Genomic DNA, 25,439 nt, shown 5'->3' with positions numbered 1-25,439 from the left:
TGATGGATCACGAATGGCGTCTGAACTCGGACGTAGCGCAAGGTCTCTTTCAGCAGTGGGGAGAGCCTTCGTTAGATCTATTCGCCACAGAAGAGAACGCGCAATGTCATCAGTTCTGCGCGTTGGAATTTCCAAGGCGGCACTCGCTCGGAGACGCTTTTCGTCGCGAGTGGAGCTGCGGTCTGTTGTACGCCTTTCCGCCTATACCACTTCTGCCCAGAGTGCTGAAGAAGATCAGGCGCGACCGGGCCCAGGTTATCCTTGTGGCTCCGGACTGGGCACGAAGATACTGGTATCCCGTGCTACTCAGCATGTCAGTCGATCCCCCGATTCGTCTGCCTCTTCGGGAGGACCTTCTGTCGCAGCAGCAGGGGACGGTCCTGCACCCGAACCTGTCCAGTCTCCACCTACAAGCTTGGAGATTGAGCGGCGGCAGTTGAGGCCATTTGACTTGCCTCCCGAAGTCTGTGATATCATTCTGGCAGCCAGGCGTCCCTCCACAAAGTCGGTATACGCCTGCCGGTGGAACAGATTTGTGGCATGGTGCACAGCAAAGGCTGTGGATCCTCTCTCTGCACCCCTTTCGGAAGTGCTGCTCTTTCTTCTTTCCCTTGCCCAGCAGGGCTCTGCTCTGGGCACTCTTAAAGGGTACCTCTCTGCTCTATCTGCCTTCTTGAGGCTACCAGACCAGCCTTCTTTATTCAAGTCCCCTATTGTAAGTAGATTTCTGAAGGGCATCACTCACATGTTCCCTCCTGTTCCCTTCGTGATGCCCCAGTGGGACTTGAATCTTGTTCTCACCTATCTGATGTGTGCTCCCTTTGAGCCACTTCATAACTGTCCTCTTCGTCTCCTTACTCTAAAGACAGCATTCCTGGTTGCCATCACCTCTGCCAGGAGAGTGAGTGAGCTCCAGGCTCTTTCTTCTTCTCCACCTTTCCTGTCTGTTCATCCTGACAAGGTGGTGTTACGTACACGACCTTCCTTTCTGCCCAAGGTTGTCACGGCCTTCCACATCGGGCAGTCCATCACTTTGCCCACCTTCTTTCCGCCTCCGCATCCCTCGAAAGAGGAGGAGAGGCTCCACCGTCTGGATCCAAAACGTGCGCTCTCCTACTACCTAGATCGCACACGCCAATTCCGGGTGGATGACCAACTCTTCGTTGGTTACGTGGGCGCGAAGAAGGGAAAGGCTGTGCACAAGAGGACCATCTCTAGGTGGATCATCTTGTGTATCCAAGCATGTTATTCCATGGCGAGGAAGGAGCCCCCAGCTGGATTGCGGGCTCACTCCACTCGGGCCACGGCAACGACAACTGCCCTGGGCCGAGGCGTCCCCCTGCAGGACATTTGCCAGGCAGCTACGTGGGCCTCGCTGCACACGTTCGCAAGACACTACTGCCTGGACAGTCAAGTCCGGAGGGATGGCTTCTTTGGCCGTTCCGTCCTCCAGGACTTTCTGGTGTGATATTGGTTCGCAGACCCACCACCGGGGTTGGTATTGCTGGGGTATCTATTCTAAGGTAAGGAATCTATCACTAACGTGTCTCTTTCAGATGCACAAGTTACTACTTGTGTAACGATATATCTGTAAGAGACATTAGTTAGTGATAGATTCCTTACCGACCCACCCATCCTCCCCGTTCTGCGAACCGATATCTAGGGTTAAGGTCATCCCCTTTCAGGGCCCTAGTTTCATGGCACCAGTGTTGGTTCTATCATGGCTCTGCGTATCTGGCGCGGAAAAGCTGTGCGTCAGAACTGACGTCAGCGCGCATGGGCGCCGTCTAAGTACTCCGACGACGTCATCCCGGCGCTCACGACGCCGACGACGGACGCGGAGCCGCAGACGACGCCTACCGGCGCGCAGGGGTATTGCTACGCAAACGTTTCCGGATCCAGTCTGACGCCTGGGGATATTCTAAGGTAAGGAATCTATCACTAACTAATGTCTCTTACAGATATATTGTTACACAAGTAGTAACTTGTGCAATACTAGCCTCCATAGACTTTGTCCCGTATCCCGCATGAGAGTGCACACTCTGCACCCGATCTCCCTAGGCCTCCTGCTCCTAACCTTAAGGTTCAGTAGTGTAGTCCTAGCGATCCTGAAGCCTCTGGATCTTGTTACTTACCTGCTAGTATTTCGCATTCCACTTTTAGTGTATATGGTTTTTCGTGCCCCTCGGGCATTTGTGTAAATTGTGCGACTTGAAGTATTTTCGTAAGGGTTTTGTTGTGTGCTTAGCTCCCTGACTCATAAAGAGATCAGGGTAGACTTGTTATAAATAAATATCCTTTTATTTTCATAACAACTTGTGTGGTGTCCTTTCACTTGGTGTTCAAGGGGTATATGTGATGGTATAACAGCTGGCTTAACACGCCCTCTAGAGTTTAGCCTAAAGACTGCTCTTGTCCATGCTACTAGGATAGCTGGTCTATAAGGTTGACTTACAACCAATCATCAATAAGGGTCGTTTGGTATGATACACAGTGATCACTAGAATAGTGAGCACTGTAGGAGAGTAGGGTCTGCAATCCTATGATCACCCAGATTTTTTGCTTTTGTTTCACTGGTTTACGACTTTCTCTGGCTGTGGGCCTACCAATCAGACCCACAGCCTGGTTGTTCTCTCTCTAAATTACAACATGTACCCTAGGTGCATTTACCAATTGGTACTGGGCCACCTTGTCAGACCCTGTAACTCAGGGCATAGATGTACCCAGGGCCTACCAGGGGCTGAAGCATGTATTATGCCACCCCTGGCTGGCCTCCTAAATTTGACACAACTGGCTGCATGACAGCTGGGGCAAAGTCGTGTAATCACCCTTTGCTGTAGATATAGTATACCTATATCTAACCCTAAAATGGACACACAGATTCCTATCAGTCACTCCTATGGCAGGCCTTGACAATCCTGAAGGCAGAGTGCTTGGAATCGTGTGAGATGGTGCTCTGGCATGAGCTGAGCCTGTCTGCAGCTTGCGGAACCAAGTCCTAATAGCTTTTCCATGATAACGCATACCATATACTCTTAAGTGCATTATAATCCTCGCGGTTAAATGCTATCTTTGGTATTGCTTTATCAAAACATGTCGAGTAAGGTGTCATACGAATTGGAATACTAACCCCTCGCCAATTCTGGCGACGGGGTTAGCATTCCACCCTTCTAGAGGGACACGACATGTATGTAACTGTGAACCCCGGTTAAAGTTAAACGAAGCCTCAGCTCCACAAAATGGATGCTGCCACCACAGACACGAGTCTGACCCCCTGCAGCTGGGAGTCCTTCCAGCGAGGGGAGCCTGGACAAAGGGTTTCCTGTCGAGGGCGGTGCTAGCACAATCCCAGACAGGGTTTTGTGTATCCTGGGTAGGCAGGGCTTTACAGGAAGGTGACTGCTGAGTGGCACCCCGGTGCTCACTACGCATAGGCCGGTCAGAACCAGTTCCAGGGGCACACCAGCCCCTGGCCTGAGGGAAGTCCGGCATGGGTGAGGGGTGTAACCACCCCCCTCCTAGTCCCACCCATAGGCAGGACCTAGGCCCCGGGTCAGCCCCCTTTTTTTAGTATAAAGATAGGAGCGGGCCCCCTGTTCAAATTAGATCATCTTTGGAATCAAGACATGACTTTCTGCGAAAGGACATCAAGATTTCTTCTTCAAGATTCTCCCTTGTGGCTAAGGAGTAGTCACCCTGCATCAAGCGGGCACCATCTTAAGAACACTGCGGTCTGCTGCAAGTCCTTCCTCCGGAATCCGACTGCCCAGCTCGACGAGACCCGGCTTCCCTGGCACCTCTGACCTCTACTCACCTCTACAGCCAAGCTGAGAACCGTGAGTGCGACGAGACCTCGAGGGACCGACGATCGCCAAGACTGCACAACTTCTTTGCAACAAGCCCACCGTGTGTTCCACTGGTGAGTGCTTTGGGGTCCGAGAAGCCCCAAACCTGAGCAGCTCCAGCACCGAAGATCAGCCCTCCAGCATCTCCACGATCTGCGTGGGGCCCTTCTGCTTTTGCTTGCTCACCGCGCTGTGTGGCTACTAGCCGGCTGGCTTGTGGCCTTCTTCACGACGCCCGACGACATCACTGCTGCTGGTCTGGTTGCTCCAGACTGGCCCTTGCTTCCTTCTTCAAGAGAGGCACCCCGGACCCTCCTGGTCCACTCCAGACGCCATTTTGAGTCCGCCGCGTGGGCTTGAATTTGCCAAGGCTTTGTTGCCCAATCCTGGGTCCAGCGACGCCGACAGCTTCATCCATCGTGGGAAGGCTCGCTCCTCCATCCTGGTCGCCGACAACGCCTCCTGATCTGTGAGATCTGCGAGCACAGCGTCACCCACTCACCTAGTCGAGGTGACTACCATCCGGTGCCCTCCTGGTGCCACCTGACTACTGGCTAGTAGTCTCGAACTTGGTCCCCTCTGCTTTCAGGTGTCATCTATCTTCAAGATCCAGGCTTGGATCACTTCGAACTCTCTTCACTGGTCGCCTGCCAGCATCTTCTTCCAGGCTCCTGGTCCGTCTACGAGGATTCCCGACGTCTTTTGAGACCTATGCAGCTGCAGCCCCTGGGCTAGGTAACTTCGGCATTTCGGTGCCCCAGCATAGCCTCACTATCCAAGGGTCAGAATCCACTTTTGTTTTCCTCCTACCAGGTCGGGTTCGCCCGAGAACACTAACTCTGTGAAATCTAGCTACCATAGACTTTGTCCCGCATCACGCGTGAGAGTGCACACTCTGCACCCGAGTCCCCTAGGCCTCCTAGAAGTAATCTGAAGATTCTATAGTCAAGACCTAGCGATTCCAAAGCCTATTAGTACTGTACTTACCTGCTAGTAATTTCGCATTCCACTTTCAGAGTATATGGTTTTCCGTGCCCCTCGGGCATTTGTATATACTGTGCTAACTTAAGTATTTTCGTAAGAGTTTTGTTTTGTGCTTAGTACCCTGTCCTCATAAAGAGTACAGGGCTGTTGTGATTTTAATAAATACACTGTTTATTTTCATAACACTTGTGTGGTGTCCTTTCACTTGGTGTTCAAGGGGTATATGTGTGGTATAACAGCTGGCTTAACACGCCCTCTCGAGTCTTTAGCCTTAGACTGCTCGTATCCACGCTACTAGGATAGCTGGTCTATAAGGTTGACTTACAACCAATCATCAATAAGGGTTGCTGGACTGATACATAGTGTTCACTAGAATAGTGAGCACTGCATATCAGGCCACCTTCTCACAAGCACTATATATCAGGCCAACTTCTCGCATGCCCCACTCAATTTCTGCTCTCTGGCAAAGGCAAGTCTTTCTTTGGCAAGGGCAAGTTCTTCCCTCTCAATCCTCAGATTGACTTCCCTCATCTTCATGCTCTCTTCTCTGAAGGGATGTTATCCCTCTCTGAGAAGATGCCTGAGAGACATTGGTGTGAAAAGATCTGTTAGAGCCTCTGGAGTGAGACCTAACTAGTCCATTCCCAAGGTTAAGCCTGCCTGAGGATGGGCCTGGGGCTCCCCCGGATCCATTCTCATGCCTGCTTAAGTTGGCCCTGGTAAGTCTGCTGTCTCCTCCCTGACCATGGTTTACCTCTCCATCAGATGAGTCTCCATCTTCCTCCACTTCTTCAGTTTCAGGGAGATTAGAGTCCTCCTCTACTGGGGGTATGTTTCCTTCTGTAGGGTCAGGTGGGCCTGGATTAGAAGCCCTTCTGGCATCAAATGTCTCTAAGAGACCTATCAGAAAAGGAATTGTAGGGTTAGAACCCTGTTTTAGTTTCCTGGAGGTACACAATTGTCTCACCTCCTGGAAGCTAAGGGCTGCATATCTTGACATGACCTGTGGAGTGGAGGGTCAATATCACCAAGGGGAGCCACTGTTCTCTCCTGCGATAGACATGCTTTTCTAGTGAGGTGTAAGTGGTGCACTTACCTACACTATGGGTTTTCCTACTGATCCCTTGCTAAGAGTTGTAGTCAGGGTGTGCTACTTCCTTTCTACTACAACAGCTGGTTCAGTAGAACTCGCTTGTTATATGTACCTATGGTACCTTATGTGATCTTTCAAATTATATCTCAAGATTATACTTGGTAAAAACAACAGCAAGCTCAAATCCCAACCGCGGCACACCAAAGTGAGAAGTTGGCCTGATATATGATGCTCACTAGTTCTAGTGATCACCTTGTATCACAACCAATCACCATAAGGGTTGTTTGGACTAAGTCAACCTTATAGACCAGCTATCCTAATGGTAGCATGGACAAAGCAGTCTTAGGCTAAACTCTTTTGGCATGTGAAGCCAGCTGTTTTACCGCATATAACCCCTTGAATACCAAGTGAAAGGACACCACACAGGTTGTTATGAAAATAAACAATACATTTATTAACTAACATACACCTCTGAACTCTTTATGACATCAGAGGGCTAAGCACATGACAATCTCTTAGGAAAAATAAGTTTAAGTTGCACAATTACAATGGTGCCCTAGGGGCACGACAAACCATATACTAAGTAAGTGGAATGTGAAAGTCGATAAAAGGAATGGAGCTGTCCAGAGGCTGTAGGATCGCTGTGACCACACTACACTAACTCTAGGTAAGTAATAGGAGGCCCACGGAACGCGTGTGCAGAGTGTGAACTCACAAGCGAGATGCGTAACAGTGTCTATGGACAGTACAGTTCAAGTAAAAGGTGAGTACGGACACTCCTGACTATGTAGGACTAAAACGACTGTGGAACTGGACACTAGGAGAGTCAATCTACCCTTGAGCGCCAAAATGCTTTTGTTACCTCACCCACAGGCTGCGGGTGTATAGGTGCGAGATCGTGTCAGGTTCTGGCGTTGAAGTCTATGGAGCCTGGAAGAATAGATGCTGCAGGCGATCGGGAGGAAGATGTCCGGTGTGATCCAAGGGTGGATCAGTGAAGAGGAGAACCTGAAAGCAGAGGGGACAATGTTCAAAGTCACTAGCCAGTGACTGGAATGGAACCAGGAGTGGAACCAGATGTCGTCGTCGCGATCAGGTGAGAGTGGACGCTTGTCTCTGCAGCCACCTGGACCAGGTGGTGTCTTCGACGACCAGGATGGAGGCACGAGCTGTACCACTCAGGCTCTCGCAGTCGGCGGTGTCGGATCCGGCTTTGGAGTCAACAGGCCTTGGCAAAGGCAACCCACGCAGTGAGTGGAAACGGCGTCTGGAGTGGACCAGGAGGGTCCGGGGTGCTCCTCTTTTGGAAGGGAGCAAGGGCCAGTCTGGAGCAACCAGACCAGCAGTGAAGATTTTAAGGTTCGTCGTCTAGGAGGTCACTAGCCAGCCGGCAAGTGACCAGACAACGTGTCGAGCAGCAAACAGGCAGAAGGGCCCCACGCAGATCTCGTGGATGCTGGAGGGCTGGTCTTCGGTACAGGAGCTGCTCGGGGTTGGGGCTTCTCAGTCCCCAAAGCACTTGGACGAGGTTACCTCAGAAGTCGTGCTGGAGCGAAGTGCTGCTTCTTTCAAGATGGCCGGTCCCACGTGTCTCGTCGCACCCACCGATCTCAGCTGTGCTGCAGATGTAGGTAGAGGTCGCAGAGGTCACGGAATCTGGGTCTCGTCGGGCTCTGAAGTCTGGATCCTCGAGGGAAGACGACAAAGGGAAGCCGCTGGACGCTGATGGTACCTGCTTGTGCAGGGTGGACACTCCTTGCCCACAAGGGAGATTTCTTCAGTCTTCTGTGGAGCAGAACGTCGAAGTCCATAGTTTCTTCTTGTAAAATTGTTCAGGATAATCTAATTTTGAATGGGACCAGCTCCTACCTTTATCCGGCTAAAGGGGGCTGTACTACGACTAGGTCCCTCCTCTTGGTGGAGCCAGGAAGGGGGGTGGTTACACCCCCTATCCTTTGTCCGGTCTTGCGCCAGAGCTGGGGCTGGAGAGCCCCAGGAACTAGTTTAGACCGGTGTATGCATAGGGACACCTTGTGTGCTCCAGGCATGTCTCATTCCTTTCAGCCCTGTCCTACCTAATACACAAAATCCTGTCTGGGGTGGTGCTAGCACCTCCCAAGGCAGGAAACCCTTTGTCCAAGCCTCCCTCGCTGGAAGGACTCCCAGCAGTAGGAGGTCAGACTTTTGTCTGTGGTGGCAGCATCCATTTTGTGATGCTGAGGCTCGAGTTGACTTTAACCGGGGTTCAATCAATCAATCAGGAGTTTGTTAAAGCGCAACTACTCACCTGTTGGACCCGGCCCTTTAGGCAGGTTCACCCCGAGACTTTTTGCTTTTTCCGAGCCTGTTTCTGGAACCTGGTGGTGGTGATTTTAGGCCTCGGCGCACTTTTTCACTGTAGTACAGTGTAAGGTGCTTGAGCTCTCTGTGTATGTGTGGTGAGTGACCTGCCCTCCCATAGGAATGAATGGGGAATATGTATGCCCATGGTAGTTCCTGATGTGTGGGGAGTGCAGGGGCGAGTTTGATATGAGAAAACACGTGAGACTGAATGCTGCGAAATGGTATATGCGGCATGAGTGTGTCTAGTCTAGAAGTGCCACTTTTAGAAGTTGGCATATTTGTGTAGTTTGTGTCTGGCGTGTGATTGGCTGGTAAGCCTGGTCCAGGAGTGCCTGGGCCTGCTTGTGGATTGACTGTCTGGTTTGAGTGTGACTGGGGCTGGAGAGCCCAGGAGGTTGTCTGAGTCAGCCCATGGAAGGGTCTCAAGGCGCTCGGGGGGGGGGGGGGGTGCAGGTTCCATTCCATCAAGGAGGGGGTCTGTCGAAGAGCCAGGTTTTGAGGTTTCTTGCGAAGATGGGGAGCGATGTTGTCTGTCTGAGGTGGAGCGGAAGGGCGTTCCATGCTTTGGCTGCGAGGAAGGAGAAGGAGCGGCCTCCCGATCTGGTCTTTTTGGTGCGGGGGACCTTGGCGTAGGAGAGCTGGGCTGATCGTAGGGTCCTTTGGGGTGCGTGGAATTTGAGCCGGCTGTTCAGGTATGCTGGTCCGGTGCCGTGGAGGGCCGTGTGTGCGTGGGTGAGCATCTTAAAGGTGATTCTCGCCTCGACGGGGAGCCAGTGGAGTGTGCGCAGGTGCTGGGAGATGTGGCAGTGTTTTGGCAGGTAGAAGACCAGTCTTGCGGCAGCGTTCTGGATGTTCTGTAGCTTGCGGATGAGGTTTTTGTTTATTCCGGCGTAGAGTGTGGAGACATACATGTCGTGTCCCTCTAGAAGGGTGGAATGCTACCCCCGTTGCGAGAATTGGCGAGGGGTTAGTATTCCAATTCGTATGACACCTTACTCGACATGTTTTGATAATGCTATACCAAAGTTAGCAATAACCGCGAGGATTATAATGCACTTAAGAGTATATGGTATAGCGTTATCATGGAAACCGCTAAAGGACTTGGGTCCGAAAGCTGCAGACAGGCTCAGCTCATGCTAGAGCACCATCTCACATAATTCCAAGCACTCTGCCTTCAGGATTGATAAGGCCTGCCATAGGAGTGACTGATAGGAGGATACTTGTCCATTTTAGGGTTAGATATAGGGATACTGTATCTAAAGCAAAGGGTGATTACACCACCTTGCCCCAGCTGAATGATCAGCCAGTTGTGTCAGATTTGGGTGGCCAGCCAGGGGTGGCATAATACATGCTGCAGCCCCTGGTAGGCCCTGAGTGCACCTATGCCCTGGGTACTAAGGTACACTTGTACAGGGACTGATAAGGTGACTCGGTATCCAATTAGATATGCACCTAAGGTACATGGTTGTCAATTTAGAGAGAGACAGCTAGGCTGTGGGTCTGATTAGCAGGCCCACAGCCAGGGGAAGTCGTAAATCAGTGAAGCAAAAAGCCAAAATCGGGGGTGACCAAGGATTGCAGACCCCACTCTCCTACAGCTAGTTGGTTCCTTGATTTCCTCCTCTTCGGATAACTCTGCTGTTGAGCTGGAAGGAGATGACACTGGTAAAGGGGTGGTCTTGCTTTCCTTCTCCTTGTCTCCACGGTGGTCTTCCCGGAGGCTCATAGGGGGATAATGAGATAAAGAAGGAAACTGTAAGTACTCTGTGTATTAACTAAGTTTCCTGTCTTCCTGCACCACACCCTTGTGCTCACTATGAGGCTTAAGTTGTGAGGGGGAGGGGTGGGGAGAAGGGTGGGGGGTTGAAGGTAGAACTAAGAGTCCTGGGAACCCAGAGAATAGTAGCGTTTAGGAGGTTCAAGAAGAGAAGGAAGGAGTAACGGGGATTGGGGATAGAATATCGTATCAGGCACAATTTAGGGTTATCTTGCCAGGTAGTGAAGGAGTTCAGTATAAAGTCAGGCGATAACAAACGTAGTGGGACATGCACTACAGAAGCATGACATCAATGCCCTTGCCTCCTGCTTCTAGTCCCACCCAACACTACCTCCCACTTCCCTCCCTACTAAAAAATAACCCGCAGAACAGGGGTACTCAAAGGCTCCGCCGCAACTCTCCTCCGAGTTGCGGCCACTTCACAGCCTCCTCCGGATGCCACCAGTCTTCACACTAGCTCTCGTCTCCGTCCTGGTTCCCTGGTATTTCGGCGTCCAGCCTATCGGGTCCCGCGTCTTCTCTCCGCTCTCCCGGGTCTTCAGGCGTTTGGGCGTTTGAAGTATCGGGTCCCGTGTCTTCTCGGCGTCTCTTCTCCTCTTCCGCGCCACCGAAGATCCCCTCCCCTTAACTTCTGCTCCTTTTCATTGGTTCCAGGCCGTCGCTTCCTGTTGCCGTGGGATCCACTTCGGGGTCACACCGCCAGTCGCGTTCCTGTGTGAAAATAGAGCATGGTGGAAGTCCCGTATGCCTGTTCCATGTTTGTTCCCATGTTCGGGTTTCTCCGTCCAGCGCTTCACTGGTAAGCCCTGGTTCCTTCTCACATTGTTTCAAGAGGCAACAAGCTATGGCGGACCGCATGAGGGACATGTGAATCGATTAATTGTGTGCAAAGCGCAAGCCCCGCCACAAGGTGGCAGGGTGCCCACAGCTATGAATGTGGGGAAAAAACATGGACCTGGTCATATGAGAGGTAACCTAAAAGTAACTTAACCCTTTTCCTGTATCATTACTGAGAATACAGTTGATTTTTGCTGTAAACGTTTGCTGTTTTTTGTTGTGAAGTTTTATTATCCTCTTATGTAGTTGATGTGTTTAACATCAGTTGTCTTCAATTTCCTGCAGGGCAAGTGTTCTGAATGTCCTCTAATGGTGAAAATGTTCTGCAGTAACGAAAGTGGTCAGCTTGTTGAGGTTTCTGATATACTGGTAAAAAAAGGTTTGGCTTTAAGAGAGAGAAGGTATGGAATTTCATCTTCAATATGTGTGTTTTCGTAGGCACTCAATGTCTTTTTTACAGTGGTAATAACATGATGTAATATCTCTGTCCATATTAAAATCAGGTATTCTATGTTCTACAACTTAGTAGTCTGTTCATGTTTACCAGATGAGGTCATGTTAATGATACACAATACCATTCCCAAGCCTTCACTTAAATTGGTTCATTATTGCAATCATAGTTTTGGATCTGCTCATATGATAACTTGTAAAAAGAAAGGCGAGAATTAAAGAGTGGTCTCCGTAATCTGGTAAACCCCTGTGCTATATGTAGGGAGTTTTTAAAAAAAACCACATATTTGAGTAAATTATGTTTCTGCGATTAGTTTTTTTCCTGAGTACATTGTTTTTTCAATTAATTAAATTTAAAAGTGTACTTATTACCTGATATTTGCCAATGTTCTGAAACATTTTCGTGATGAATCCATCTTCACTTCACAAATCCAGATGCATTGACATTTTCTTTGTATATATTGAAGACTGAGTCAATTTCAATTAAAATACCTTCAACACTTAGTGTTAAAAAAATATACAGCTTATATATTGTGTAGTGCTTTGTTTACCAATAACTCATTTTAGCTTTTCGGATTCTTTATTTTTTATCCTTTCCCTTCTTAACTACAAGAGCTATGATTTCACGTCCCAAAGGCAGCATACTGCCCAATAAATCTTGACTTTTCTTACTCAACCTGGTTTTATGGCTCTTTTTCTCTGTAGAGAAGCCTGTAAAGAATAGCTAACCCACTACCCCCCTGAACATCTATCCTGGCATTACTCCAAAAAGAGAAGCCAGAGCAGCTGCCCCTATTAAAAGGGGTGTTCATAGCTTTTAGGAGAAGGAATGAATCAGGGTAGTAAAAATTACCTCCCTAATATTTTCATTGTCCAGTCCCTTTTTTCATCTTTCGTAGAATATATGGTATGCAAAATAATGATATAAAAGCAAAGCCAACTCAATAATAAGTTTCCGCTTCCTGGCAGATTTTTGCAAAGAAGCATTCCACGTGGTCTGAGCTTATTGTGTAGGCCCCTCAAATATTCAATGCTTCCACCTGTTACCAGAAATCTAGGGAGCCTCTGCCTTATGGGCAACTCCACTTTCCTTAGCTATAGCATTATGATGAGGCCTATTTGGGACTCAATCTTGCACTGTTTACAATGTCAATGTAACACAAGAGCAGCAGATAAAGGAAAGGAGGATCCAACAATTTTCAGTTGCAAAGTGTTGCAGGTAACAAAAGTGAGGGAGGAGCTAGAATGCAGTCTCAGGGTGAGGGAAGAGTAAACATAGGATGGTTAATGACTTGAATCTAAATGTTCACGGATGGAGCTGTATCTTTCTGTAACCCTTGGGGTCTTCTCTAGATTACTGAAGTTTAGTATTACTAATATATGTTTCTCAAATTCTTTTCAGTAGTTTCTAGCAGTCAAAGTTTGCTAATGAGTCTGTTTTGGGGCAAGGTGGCTTTCTCTGGATCCCTCCTTATAGTCAATTGTTGCCATTTGGGGTTTTCTGCAATGGAAGTCTTCAAGTCGCTTAACATAGACTTGGGGTATTCACCTGTTATTCTGAAAGTATTGAAAGTATAAAAAGTGTAAAAGAACCTGTGCTACTGCTTTCTAGGTAGTTTTTCTCTGCTGTTGGCTTCATTGCTCTTTAGATCTCTTCTGTGCTTCCACTTCACTGTTTTCTCTCTTGGCCTACCATTATTAGTGGGGCTACGTTCTTTGACTTCTGTGATCTCCCATAAAGACTTAAACCTCCATTGCTGTGGTTACCTCGGACCAGACAGTCCACCCTCGTCAGCTTTTTCACTGTTTTGTGGGTCCTGGCTTACCTTCTGTTCCACTTGACCATAACCAGTTGCCTGCAAATTTCGGAAATATTCAAATTTTGCTGCTAACTGTAGAACTTCTTTTTATTAACTCCCCTTTGGTTTGCACTGAATTATATACAGCAATATTCCCCGTGCCGCTCCACCAGACGAACTCAGACACACTGCATTTGTGATTTCTCTAGCTGTGAATGCTTCAGTTACGAGGGTGTTTAGGGGAGGGTGCACATTTATGTATTTTAAAACACATTTGCCAACTAATTTGGGTAAAAGCAAAGTATGTTTTATAGAGTTGTAGAGGATACAGTCAAGATTTACTTTAAGTATCTTGCTATTGGATGGGGACATCTAGCCGCATATTCCTTACCTTTGAATTTCCCAGGCATCAGACTGAATCCATAAGATTTTTCGTAGCGTAGTACCCTTGCCGGTAGGCGGCATCGGTCGGTTCTGCATGACGTCTTTGTCGTCATGTGATCCACAAGTGACATCTGTGTCACCTATATAGGCACCACCTCAGTTGTTTTTATTGCCGTGCCAGCCAGCGCAGATCCGTGTAGTGAGCTAAACGCTGTCACTTTTTGACAGCCTTTTTTTGGCATTTTGTCCACTATTTTTGAGTGTGTAGGTTATTCTAACATGACAAAGAAGACTTCTGGTTTCAAACCATGTGGCACCTACAGTCACTCCATGTCGGTGATGGCTCACACTTCATTTGTCTGTGGTGCCAGGAGCGCGACCATGACTCCCAAGTCATGCTCCAACTGCCGGGCCATGGCTCTGAAAGCTTTGAGGGAGAGATCCCTAAAGCTGCTTGCGAAACAACGCTTAGCACCGTTATACGCCCCCCCTCCCTCCCCCCCCTTCCCCATGGATCCAGTAATGGATCCAGACGGAAGCTGATTGAGCCACTGCAACCTTTCTCAGTGCTGCAGGCCTCCACACCGAGACTTTTTACCATGCCAGCGCCAGCCTCATTCTCAATCCTGAGGAGCCGGATCGCCAATTCCAATGCCAACAGCACCCTTAGGTTCTAGGCGATTTACTCAGTGTTATTCTAAAGGGCTAAAAACGGAGGACGATTTTGGGGGTAATGGGGGCAGGCGCTGGACACTTTACAAGACCAGCAAGAGCAAGAAATGGACTGGCATGAGTAATTGGATGAGGCCAGTGGACTGGACACCTCTCCAGATTCTGGTCTGCTTTCTCTCCCTACCGTGGCTACGGAGGAGGGAGCTTCGTATTCTATGGTTGTGGGAAGGGCAGTTGAGGTCCTTGATCTTCAGCTCCCTTCTGTGTAAGTCAAGACTAACATCTTTACGAAGGTCCTGCAGCCGTGTGTCTCCTCCTCTGAGCCCCTCCTTTTTTTTTTTTTTTTTGATGAGACCTTGACTGATGTCCTGCTAGGGACCTGGTCCAAACCCAGCACAGGGGCTCCTGTGAATGGGACAATCAATCAATCAATCATACCATTTTACCATTTGTAAAGGGCACTACATACCCGTGAGGGTCTCAAGGCGCTTGGGGGGGGGGGGGGTGCTGCTACTGCGCTCGAGGAGTCTTCTGAAGATCAGCAGGTCTTGGGTCTGCCATAGATGGATGGGGAGGGTGTTCCACGTCTTGGCGGCGAGGTGGAAGAAGGATCTGCTGCCGGAGGTCGCTCTTCGGATGTAGGGGACTGAGGCGAGGGAGAGGTCGGCTGAGCGATGCTGGTGGGTGGGGGTGTAGAAGTCCTTTGTTGAGGTACGCAGGTCCAGTGTTGTGGAGTGCCTTGTTTGCGTGGATGAGGAGCTTGAAGGTTATCCTCTTGTTGACGGGGAGCCAGTGCAGGTCTCTCAGGTAAGTGTGATGTGGTTGCGGCGAGGGATTTCGAGGATCAGGCGTGCGAAGGTGTTCTGGATGTGTTGAAGCCATTTCAGGAGTTCAGCCGAGGCTCCAGCTTAGAGGACGAAAGAAACTGGTTAGTGTTAGATTCCTTACCTTAGAATATCCCCAGGCATCAGACTGGATCCGGAAAGTTTTGCGTAGCAGTACCCCTGCGCGTCGTCTGCGTCGTGATCGCCGGTATGACGTCGTCGGAGTACTCAGACGCCGCCCTCGCGCGCAGACGTCAGTTCTTATATTTTTCTGCGCCAGCAAGCGCAGATCCGGGAAGAGCAGTACTCTGGTCACTTTTTGACCTACTTTTTTTATCTCTTTTGATCATCTTTTCGAGTCGACGTCGACTCCTAGTGCCGGTAGGAATGCCTGGCTTCAAGCCTTGTGAGGCCTGTCACCGCTTGATGTCGGTGACCGACCCCCACCGTCGGTGCCTTTACTGCCTCGGAGCCGACCACGATGACAAGTCGTGCCCCGACATCGGGGGCGGTCCTGCAAGCTGCTCAAGCTCCGGCAGTCGGCTCTGCGCCGCTCGAGGTCCCCGTCGAGGAGGAAGTCGAGGGACCGGTCGCAGAGCCTCGGTCGTCGAGTCATCACCATCACTCGTCGGGCTCCAAGTCCTTCGGTAAGTTGGGGCACTCTAAGAAAAAGTCCAAGAGAAGTCATCGCTCTTGGGACTCCGCTCGCGAAACGCGGCTGAGGGCTCGGGCGACAAAGCCCGCATGGCTCCGCCGGAGCCGCAGGCGCCGCCTCCAGGCCCCTAACCTCCAGTCCCTGGCCTGCGAGCGACACCAGAGATTTGTGATTTCCTCATTGCCATGAGGACTCACTTGCCTCCGTCGAGGATTACCGGATCGCCTTTTGGCCTTGCAATCCCGACTGAGGGCCCTAGCGGGCCGGTGCCCCGGCACCATCGGGTGCTTCGTCACCGACACCGTCGTCGACTTCGGTCCCTACGCCGCAGGGCCCTACAGGATCCGGGCCGTCACCAGTCGAACTCACGACTCCTCCGCTGGTGCCGACCCCCATGTTGTCGCTCCCGGCTCCGTCTTCGGATGACGCCGGCCCGGATTCGGTCCCATTCCGTGTCAAACGCCGGTGCGGCGCCGTCGCTGACGTCGATGGGTGAGCAATTCACCTATGACCTGGCTCCGTAATTTATGCCTGATTTTCAGGACACAGATGAAGGGGAGAACTGGGAGGGGTCTGTGGACCCTCTGGCACAGCAGTGCCAGTTGAGCCAGTGTGAGACGTTGGCCTGATATATGATGTTCACTAGTTCTAGTGACCACCTTGTATCAGTCCAAACAACCCTTATGGTGATTGGTTGTAAGTCAACCTTATAGACCAGATATCCTAATGGTAGCATGGACAAAGCAGTCTTAGGCTAAACTCTTTTGGCATGTGAAGCCAGCTCTTTTACCACATATAACCCCTTGAATACCAAGTGAAAGGACACCACACAGGTTGTTATGAAAATAAACAATATATTTATTAATAACAAACACCTCTGAACTCTTTATGAGGTCAGAGGGCTAAGCACATGACAAGTCTTTTAGGAAAAATACGTTTAAGTTGCATGAATTACAAAGTAAGTGGGTTGAGAAAGTCGATAGAAGGAATGGAGCTGTCCAGAGGCTGTAGGATCGCTGGGACTACACTATCCTAACCTTAGGTAAGTAATAGGAGGCCCACGGGACGCGTGTGCAGAGTGTGAACTCACACGCGAGATACGTAACAAGGTCAGTGGACAGTACAATTTACGAAAAAGGTAAGTACGGACAGTTCTGACTAGTTAGGACTAAAACGACTGGAAATCTGGACACTAGGAGAGTTGATCTGCCCTTGAGCACCGAAATGCTCTTGTTACCTCACCCACGGGCTGCGCGAGCATAGGTGTCAAAGTGTGTCGGGTTTCCGCGTTGAAGTCTATGGAGCCTTGAAAAAAGATGCTGCAGGCGACCAGGAGGATGCTGTCCGGAGTGATCCAAGGGTGGATCAGGGAAGATGAAGACCTGAAAGCAAGGAGGAGGATGCTGTCCGGAGTGATCCAAGGGTGGATCAGGGAAGATGATGACCTGAAAGCAGAGGTTAGAATGTTTACAGTCACTAGCCAGTGACTGGTGTGGAACCAGGAAGGAACCAGATGCTGTCGTCGCGATCAGGTGAAGAGTGGACGCTTGACTCTTCAGCCACGTGGACAAGGAGGTGTCTTCGACGACCAGGATGGAGGCACGAGCTGTCCCACGCAGGCTCTCGCTGTCGGCGGTGTTGGTTCCGGATTCTGCGTCAGCAGGCCTTGGCAAAGGCAACCCACGCTGTGAATGGAAAAGGCGTCTGGTGCGGACCAGGAGGGTCCGGGGTGCTTCTCCTTTGCAGGGAAGCAAGGGCCAGTCTGGAGCAACCAGACCAGCAGCGTAGATGTCGTGGATCGTCGTCTAGGAGGCCACTAGCCAGCCGGCAAGTGTCCAGACAACGCGTTTAGCAGCAATCAAGCAAAAGGGGCCTAGGCAGATCCCGTGGATGCTGGAGGGCTGATCTTCTGTGCAGGAGCTGCTCAGGGCTGGGGCCTCTCAATCCCCAAAGCACTTTCTCAAAGATGCCTCTGAAGCCGTGCTGGAAGCGAAGTGCAGTTTCTTCAAGATGGCCGGTCCCACGTGTCTCGTCGCACCCACAGATCTCAGCTGTGCTGCAAATGTAGGTAGAGGTCGGAGAAGTCTGGAAGTCCCGATCTCGTCGGGCTCTGATGTCTGGTTCCGGCAGGAAAGACGACAAAGTAAACCGCTAGGACGCTTGACGGTGCCTGCTGCTGCAGGGTGGTCACTCCTTGGCCACAAGGGAGATTTATTCAGTCTTCTGTGGAGCAGAACGTCGAAGTCCAGAGTTTCTTCTTGTAGATTCTGTAGGAGAGTAGGGTCTGCAATCCTATGATCACCCAGATTTTTTGCTTTTGTTTCACTGGTTTACGACTTTCTCTGGCTGTGGGCCTGCCAATCAGACCCACAGCCTGGCTGTTCTCTTTCTAAATTACAACGTGTACCCTAGGTGCATTTACCAATTGGTACTGGGCCACCTTATCAGACCCTGTAACTCAGGGCATAGGTGTACCCAGGGCCTACCAGGGGCTGAAGCATGTATTATGCCACCCCCGGCTGGCCTCCTAAATTTGACACAACTGGCTGCATGACAGCTGGGGCAAAGTCGTGTAATCACCCTTTGCTGTAGATATAGTATACCTATATCTAACCCTAAAATGGACACACAGATCCCTATCAGTCACTCCTATGGCAGGCCTTGACAATCCTGAAGGCAGAGTGCTTGGAATCGTGTGAGATGGTGCTCTGGCATGAGCTGAGCCTGTCTGCAGCTTGCGGAACCAAGTCCTAATAGCTGTTCCATGATAACGCATACCATATACTCTTAAGTGCATTATAATCCTCGCGGTTAAATGCTATCTTTGGTATTGCTTTATCAAAACATGTCGAGTAAGGTGTCATACGAATTGGAATACTAACCCCTCGCCAATTCTGGCGACGGGGTTAGCATTCCACCCTTCTAGAGGGACACGACATGTATGTAACTGTGAACCCCGGTTAAAGTTAAACGAAGCCTCAGCTCCACAAAATGGATGCTGCCACCACAGACACGAGTCTGACCCCCTGCAGCTGGGAGTCCTTCCAGCAAGGGGAGCCTGGACAAAGGGTTTCCTGTCGAGGGCGGTGCTAGCACCGTCCCAGACAGGGTTTTGTGTATCCTGGGTAGGCAGGGCTTTACAGGAAGGTGACTGCTGAGTGGCACCCCGGTGCTCACTACGCATAGGCCGGTCAGAACCAGTTCCAGGGGCACACCAGCCCCTGGCCTGGGGAAAGTCCGGCATGGGAGAGGGGTGTGACCACCCCCCTCCTAGTCCCACCCATAGGCAGGACCTAGTCACCGGGTCAGCCCCCTTTTTTTGTATAAAGATAGGAGCGGGCCCCCTGTTCAAATTAGATCATCTTTGGAATCAAGACACGACTTTCTGCGAAAGGACATCAAGATTTCTTCTTCAAGATTCTCCCTTGTGGCTAAGGAGTAGTCACCCTGCATCAAGCGGACACCATCCTAAGAACACTGCGGTCTGCTGCAAGTCCTTCCTCCGGAATCCGACTGCCCAGCTCGACGAGACCCGGCTTCCCTGGCACCTCTGACCTCTACTCACCTCTACAGCCAAGCTGAGAACCGTGAGTGCGACGAGACCTCGAGGGACCGACGATCGCCAAGACTGCACGACTTCTTTGCAACAAGCCCACCGAGTGTTCCACTGGTGAGTGCTTTGGGGTCCGAGAAGCCCCAACCCTGAGCAGCTCCAGCACCGAAGATCAGCCCTCCAGCATCTCCACGATCTGCGTGGGGCCCTTCTGCTTTTGCCTGCTCACCGCGTTGTTTGGCTACTAGCCGGCTGGCTTGTGGCCTTCTTAACGACGCCCGACGACATCACTGCTGCTGGTCTGGTTGCTCCAGACTGGCCCTTGCTTCCTTCTTCAAGAGAGGCACCCCGGACCCTCCTGGTCCACTCCAGACGCCATTTTGAGTCCACCGCGTGGGCTTGAATTTACCAAGGCTTTGTTGCCCAGTCCTGGGTCCAGCGACGCCGACAGCTTCATCCATCGTGGGACAGCTCGCTCCTCCATCCTGGTCGCCGACAACGCCTCCTGGTCCGTGAGATCTGCAGAACACAGCGTCGCCCACACACCTAGTCGAGGTGACTACCATCCGGTGCCCTCCTGGTGCCACCTGACTACTGGCTAGTAGTCACGAACTTGGTCCCCTCTGCTTTCAGGTATCGTCCATCTTCAAGATCCAGGCTTGGATCACTTCGAACTCTCTTCACTGGTCGCCTGCCAGCATCTTTCTTCCAGGCTCCTGGTCCGTCTACGAGGATTCCCGACGTCTTTTGAGACCTATGCAGCTGCAGCCCCTGGGCTAGGTAACTTCGGCATTTCGGTGCCCCAGCATAGCCTCACTATCCAAGGGTCAGAATCCACTTTCGTTTTCCTCCTACCAGGTCGGGTTCGCCCGAGAACACTAACTCTGTGAAATCTAGCTACCATAGACTTTGTCCCGCATCACGCGTGAGAGTGCACACTCTGCACCCGAGTCCCCTGGGTCTCCTAGAAGTAATCTGAAGATTCTATAGTCAAGATCTAGCGATTCCAAAGCCTATTAGTACTGTACTTACCTGCTAGTAATTTCGCATTCCACTTTCAGATTATATGGTTTTCCGTGCCCCTCGGGCATTTGTATATACTGTGCTAACTTAAGTATTTTCGTAAGAGTTTTGTTTTGTGCTTAGTACCCTGTCCTCATAAAGAGTACAGGGCTGTTGTGATTTTAATAAATACACTGTTTATTTTCATAACACTTGTGTGGTGTCCTTTCACTTGGTATTCAAGGGGTATATGTGTGGTATAACAGCTGGCTTAACACGCCCTCTCGAGTCTTTAGCCTTAGACTGCTAGTATCCACGCTACTAGGAAAGCTGGTCTATAAGGTTGACTTACAACCAATCATCAATAAGGGTTGCTGGACTGATACATAGTGTTCACTAGAATAGTGAGCACTGCATATCAGGCCACCTTCTCACAGATTCAATTCAGGAAAATCCAATTTGGAATGAGACCAGCTCCTACCTTTATTCTCCTAAAGGGGGCTGTACTATGACTAGGTCCCTCCTATGGGTGGGACCAGGAAGGGGGGTGGTTACACCCCCTATCCTTTGTCCGGTTTCGCACCAGAGCTGGGTCTGAAGTGCCCCAGCAACTGGTTTGAACCAGGGTATGCACAAGGACACCTTGTGTGCCCCAGGCATGTCTCTTTCCTTTCAGCCTGTACAACCTAATACACAAAATCCTGTCTGGGGTGGTGCTAGCACCTCCCAAGGCAGGAAACCCTTTGTCTATGCCTCCCTCGCTGGAAGGACTCCCAGCAGCAGGAGGTCAGACTTGTGTCTGTGGTGGCAGCATCCATTTTGTGATGCTGAGGCTCAAGTTAACTTTAACCGATGTTCACAGTTACATACATGTCGTGTCCCTCTAAAAGGGTGGAATGCTACCCCCTCGCCAGAACTGGCGAGGGGGTAATATTCCAATTCGTATGACCCCTTACTCGACATGTTTTGATAATGCTATGTCAAAGTTAGCAATAACCGCGAGGATTATAATGCACTTAAGAGTATATGGTATAGCGTTATCATGGAAACAGCTAAAGGACTTGGTTCCGAAAGCTGCAGACAGGCTCAGCTTATGCTAGAGCACCATCTCACATAATTCCAAGCACTCTGCCTCCAGGATTGTTGAGGCCTGCCATAGGAGTGACTTATAGGAGTATATGTGTCCATTTTAGGGTTAGATATAGGTATACTATAGCTAAAGCAAAGGGTGATTACACCACCTAGCCCCAGCTGTGTTACCAGCCAGTTGTGTCTGTTTAGATGGCCAGCCAGGGGTGGCACAATACATGCTGCAGCCCCTGGTAGGCCTTGGGTGCACGTATGCCCTGGGTACCTATGGTACACTGTACAAGGACTTACAGGAGTGACCCAATACCAATTGGTAAATGCACCTAAAGTACATGGATGTCAATTTAGAGAGAGAACAGCTAGGCTGTGGGTCTGATTAGCAGGCCCACAGCCAGGGAAAGTCGTAAACCAGTGAAGCAAAAAGCAAAAATCTGGGGTGACCATAGGATTGCAGACCCTACTCTCCTACAAAGCGGACAATCTCTCGGTGGGTCGTGTTGTAGATAAAGGTCTGTTACTCCTTGGCGAAAAAGGAGCCTCCTGTTGGGCTAAGGGTCCATTCCACTCAGGCCACGGTGGCTACTACTGCCCTGGGTCGGGGAGTCCCCTTGCAGGACATTTGTCAGGCAGCTACGTGGGCCTCGCTGCACACATTTGCTAGACACTACTGCCTGGACAAACAAGTCCGTAGAGATGGCTTTTTCGGCCGTTCCGTTCTCCAGGACTTTTTGGTGTGATCTTGGTTCGCAGACCCACCACCGGGGTTTCTGGGTATCTATTCTAAGGTAAGGAATCTAACACTAACCTGTTTCTTTCAGATGCACAAGTTCCTTACCTTCGGTAACGATATATCTATAAGAAACAGTAGTTCGTGTAAGATTCCTTACCCATCCTCCCGTTCTGCGAACAGATATCTAGGGTTAAGGTATTTCCGTTTGAGGGCCCTAGTTTCATGGCACCAGGTCGGTCTCTGGCATGGCTCTGCGTTCCTGGCGCAGAAAGCTATGTACAAGAACTGACGTCACGCGCGAGGGCGGCGACTAAGTACTCCAACGTCATCCCGGCGATCACGACGCTGACGACGGACGCGGAGCGGCAGACGACGCCTAACGACGCGCAGGGGTACTGCTACACAAAACTTTCCGGATCCAGTCTGACGTCTGGGGATATTCTAAGGTAAGGAATCTAACACTAAACTACTGTTTCTTACAGATATATCGCCGGGAACGGGAGCAGGGAAATGGGCCAGAGGTTCTTGAGGTCCTTGGGGTCCTCCTTGGGTTTTTTGGGTAAGGCGTTGATCTCGGCGTGCTTCCAGCTTTCCGGGAAGGTTGAAGGTTGCTGTTTCGAAGGAAATGTTGATGGCTTTCCGGAGATAGGGTGCGATGGTGGTGCTGGCTTTGTAGAAGATGTGGTGTGGGCATGGCTCTGACGGAGATCCGGAGTGGATGGTGTTCATGATGTTGATGGTGTCGTCGATTATGTTGGTCCAGGAGATCAGGTGGTTGGTGCTAATGTTGGTCGTGGGGGCGGAGATCTCTGTGGTTGTCGGGGCGGTCGTGGAGTTGAAGCTGTCGTGGATGTCAGCGATGTTGCGATAGAAGAAGGTGGCCACTGAGTCGCACAGGTCTTGCGAAGGTTGGATGTTGTTAGAGTTGGAGATGAGGTTGGAGTGTTCCTTCACAATGTTGAAGAGTTCTTTGCTGTTGTGTGCCTTGTTGTCTAGGCGGTCTTTGAAGGAGGCCCTTTTGGTGGATCTGATGAGGTGATGGTGTCTGCTGGTGGCATTCTTGTGGGCTGCGTAGCTATCTTGTGTTCGTTCACGGTGCCAGTTCTTCTCTAGCTTTTGGCAGGTTTGCTTGGAAACCTGGAGGTCTTTAGTGAACCAGCTGGATTTCTTGCTGGTGTGGCTGTTGGAGGGTTCCTTGAGCGGGCGAGGGTGTTGCCGCAGTCGTCGATCCACTGTCTGAGGTTGCTAGCGGCGGTGTCGGGGTCGTTGGGGTTTGCGGGTGGGCTCCGGCTTCAATTGCTAATCGCCATCACCCTGCCACAGGTAACCTGAAATTCCTCATCAACCACCCTACCTCCACAGCTTGGTTGTCCAAGCCTCAACTTCACAGGGCTTGTTCTCTTCCATAGGGATAGGGAGTCATAGAGGCTGGATAGTTAGGGCAAGAACATGTTTTCTTCCGCCAGCCTTGAATTGCACTCGGTGAAAAACGCATTCCTATTGGCCTTCCTCCCACTCCTTGTGGGTAATAATTTCACAAGTGCTACCACAGGCCCAGAGGAGGCCCGGGCCATTTTCTTCCAAGCACTATCAGATGGAAGAGATGCAGCAGAGTTCACCATTCATTGTGGGCTTGACATGACAGGCTCGCTGGACAGAGTGACACCTGGCTGAGAACTTCTCTCTTTTCTGAGGATTATGGACATGCCCTTTAATGGCACCCTTCTCTTCGGAGACTAGGCAGACATGGCCCTGGGGCACTTCAGGGACTCATGAGCTGCGGTTACGTGCTTGGGCCTCTCAGTGGCCACCCGTCCCCCATCAGCCTTGTGTGGCCATGGAAGCGGCATCAGCCACACCAGTCATATCCCAGCCACAAGATTTCGTTAGTTCAGCAACCTCTGCGTGGCCATGAGTGTGACACCTTTCAACTCCGTGAGTCAAGTGGCCAAAGGTTGGGTCAGTCTATTCCTCCCCCTGCAGCCTCCAACCCTTCCTAGCTTGGGGCTTCAAGATCATGGGTGGTCAGTTGGTGGCAGGATCAGCCATCACCTCCACCACTGGTAAAACATCACATCGGACAGATGGGTTCTGAAGGGGCTACTCCCTCCTTTTTTGAGACTACCCTTCATACCATGCCTTCCAATATATGACCAGCTGATGGAAAACTGAAACTGCTTCAGAAGAAAGTCGGGACTCTCTTGGCCAATGGAGCCATAGAGAGAGTTCCGTTGCCACAAGTAGGCTGTGGTTGCTATTCCCGCTACTTTCTGGTCCCGGAGAAAGGTGCTCATCCAATCCCAGATCTACGAGGCCTCAACTACTGCAACAGAAAGAGAAAGTTCAAGATGCGCACTCTGGCTCAGGTCTAGTCTGCCCTAGACCCCAGAGACTGGATGGTAGCTTTGGACTTGCAAGATGCCTATTTTCACACTCCGACCGTGCCTGCTCATCGGCTTTACCTGCGGTTCACTGTAGACCACAAGCACTTTCAGTTCACAGTGCTCCCCTTTGGCCTCACCAGCGCCCCTTGTGGGTTCGCCAAGGTGATGGTGGTGATTGCAGCACATCTGCGCAGATCAGGGGTGCCAGTTTTCCCCTATCCCATGACTGGCTGTGTTTCTCCCACCTCCAGATTCTGGCCACCCTTTTGCTTTTGCTGGGGTTCAATATTAATGTGCCAAAGTCACACCTGACTGCTTCTCAGATGGTCCCTTTCATCTGAGCTCTTATGAACACACTTCAGTTTCTGGCATATCCTCCCGAGCAGCGAGTCTGGGATATTCAGGCCATGATACCAATATTTCAGCCTCTATCCTGGGTTTTGGTTAGAATGACTCGGAAGCTGTTGGACCTCGGGGCCTCCCGCATCCTGTTTGTAACATCTGCCAGATGGTAAATATACGGGCTTTGTTGTGGGACCTAAAGTTTCAATAGGCACAATATATGGGGAATCTCTCCGTCTTGGTTCAGATCTTGGAGGGAACTGTACGAGACCTACAGTGGTGGCTAATGAACTGCGATTGGTAAGGAATCTGCGACTAGATTGTCTTTGCTAGATAAGACATTACTGTAGGTAAGTAACTTGTCAGTCTTTAACAGCTGCCCAGAATCTTCTTTCATGTGTCCTAGGGAGGACATGGGTGTGCTCACTAATGGTGTAAATGTGTCCACGGCAAAGGTATTAATCTGACAAAACATATTCAATATATATATGCACACACACATATATATAAAAGCCTTTATGAACACAGTTTTAGAGAAATAATGCACAGGCTATGGTCAAAGAAATGATATCTACAGCTCTGGCCGCTCCCACTTAGATGCTTCAGTTTGTCATGGTTGCTTGATTTGGTTTAGATTTTATTTTATGAATAATGTTTGTTGTTGAGCACTTCATAT

At 50.4% G+C, this 25,439-nt stretch overlaps 1 protein-coding gene across 1 annotated transcript in view; it reads left to right on the top strand.

The window, feature by feature from the left end:
* RNF17 (ring finger protein 17) overlaps nt 1–25,439 on the top strand; it is a 2,333,865-nt gene that overhangs the window by 1,693,261 nt on the left and 615,165 nt on the right. The window contains exon 28 of the mRNA XM_086933472.1: nt 11,165–11,280. Coding sequence (XP_086789598.1) covers nt 11,165–11,280 — 116 coding nt within the window. The remainder of the gene's footprint in view (nt 1–11,164; nt 11,281–25,439) is intronic.

This window comes from Lissotriton vulgaris, chromosome 8 (genome assembly GCF_964263255.1).
Source record: "Lissotriton vulgaris chromosome 8, aLisVul1.2, whole genome shotgun sequence".
Lineage (NCBI taxonomy): Eukaryota > Metazoa > Chordata > Amphibia > Caudata > Salamandridae > Lissotriton > Lissotriton vulgaris.
This window is presented reverse-complemented; position numbering and strand designations above follow the sequence as displayed.